At 39.2% G+C, this 1,278-nt stretch overlaps 1 protein-coding gene across 1 annotated transcript; it reads right to left on the bottom strand.

The window, feature by feature from the left end:
* Positions 1–804: 804 nt before the first annotated feature.
* Positions 805–1,117, bottom strand: LOC108253848 (60S ribosomal protein L30; the record flags this gene model as incomplete). Its single annotated transcript, XM_017448538.1, has 1 exon — positions 805–1,117. A coding segment is annotated over one exon (179 nt), but the record flags the coding sequence as incomplete, so codon positions are not given.
* Positions 1,118–1,278: the final 161 nt, after the last annotated feature.

Genomic DNA, 1,278 nt, shown 5'->3' with positions numbered 1-1,278 from the left:
GAGGGTAAAATGGGTGGAGATAGGATGGGTTAAGTGACTAAGTACTTACTGCAGTGGTAGGGGGTAAAAAAAAATATTGAAAAACTCAGCTACACAGCAATTTCACGGTATTAAAAATGGCAGGAAAAAGGGCTTAACTCTCTCGCTCTTAAAATATTTACTCGAAGTCGGGTCAGATGGCGAAAGTAGTTGAAGAAAGACTAAAGATCTTCAATACAAATGGCTGTAAAGAGATGGCTCTGAGCACGGGTTCCGTGGCGTGACAGATAACTGTTAGAAGTCGGTCACATGGAGAAAAGTCCCTGTTACACGATCTCCGTGGGGCGTCTCGAGCGTTCTCAACATATCACTCTATCGGGCTCTATTTTTTTATTCGTCGATGTCTATGGCTTGTAAAGCGTAGGGGATTGGCTACCCCTTTTAGATCCACAGCTTGATAAAACACTAGCGTGGGGGGCTGTACAAATACCCGGGTAATCTCAGGTTGGACAGAAAAACCTGCTCTTTATTACTTGCTGAATGGCCACTGCACCTAGCTCTTTCTTCCAGTGTGCCAACCCATCATCCTCATCTCAAGAAAAAAACATGGAAGCTGCTAATAACAGGCTTTAACATCAACACCTCTCAGGAGATATTACCTACCCAGAGATCTAAACTAGAGAGCCCAAATATTCCCTTTCAAATAATACCTCAGGTAAAAAAAAAAAAATAATGTGGGCTAATAATGACTTCTTTGTTAGATTGGTTTTTAAAGAAAGTTCCCCCAGTAGTGATTTACAAAAATAAGACAATGAACACAAAAGATGGAAGGTAGGTTTATCTTTAAAAAAAACAAAGGTTTTATTGTTTCAACAGGAATTATATTACAAGGTTACAAAGTCTCTGATTTCACAATTTTCATCATGTTCATCAACTTTGCAGCAAAACCATGTCTTCTTCTAGTGTTCAGAAGGCATCGAGCGGATAATGTCAGAATCTCCAGCATCGGTGATACTCAGAGTACACACTCGGAAGTATTTACCACAGGCAGTTCCAAGCTCAATGTTGTTGCCAGTGTAGTGATGGACTCCGGTCTTGGCCAACATAGCATAGTATTCAATTTCACTCTTCCTATAAACACAAGAAAACACCCACACAGAATTAGGTCATTGCATTTTAGAGAGAAATGATAAGCTAAGGTGAATTTCTATTAATTTGATTCCTGAATAATTTGCCGAAAGTAATAATAGTTTTAAGTACAGAACTTTGTTAAAGATTCTAGCAATAGAGGTCCATACA

This window comes from Diaphorina citri, unplaced genomic scaffold (genome assembly GCF_000475195.1).
Source record: "Diaphorina citri unplaced genomic scaffold, Diaci psyllid genome assembly version 1.1 scaffold3716, whole genome shotgun sequence".
In the NCBI taxonomy this organism is placed as follows: domain Eukaryota; kingdom Metazoa; phylum Arthropoda; class Insecta; order Hemiptera; family Psyllidae; genus Diaphorina; species Diaphorina citri.
Note: the sequence above shows the minus strand (reverse complement) of the source record. Positions and strands in the feature narration are given on the sequence as shown.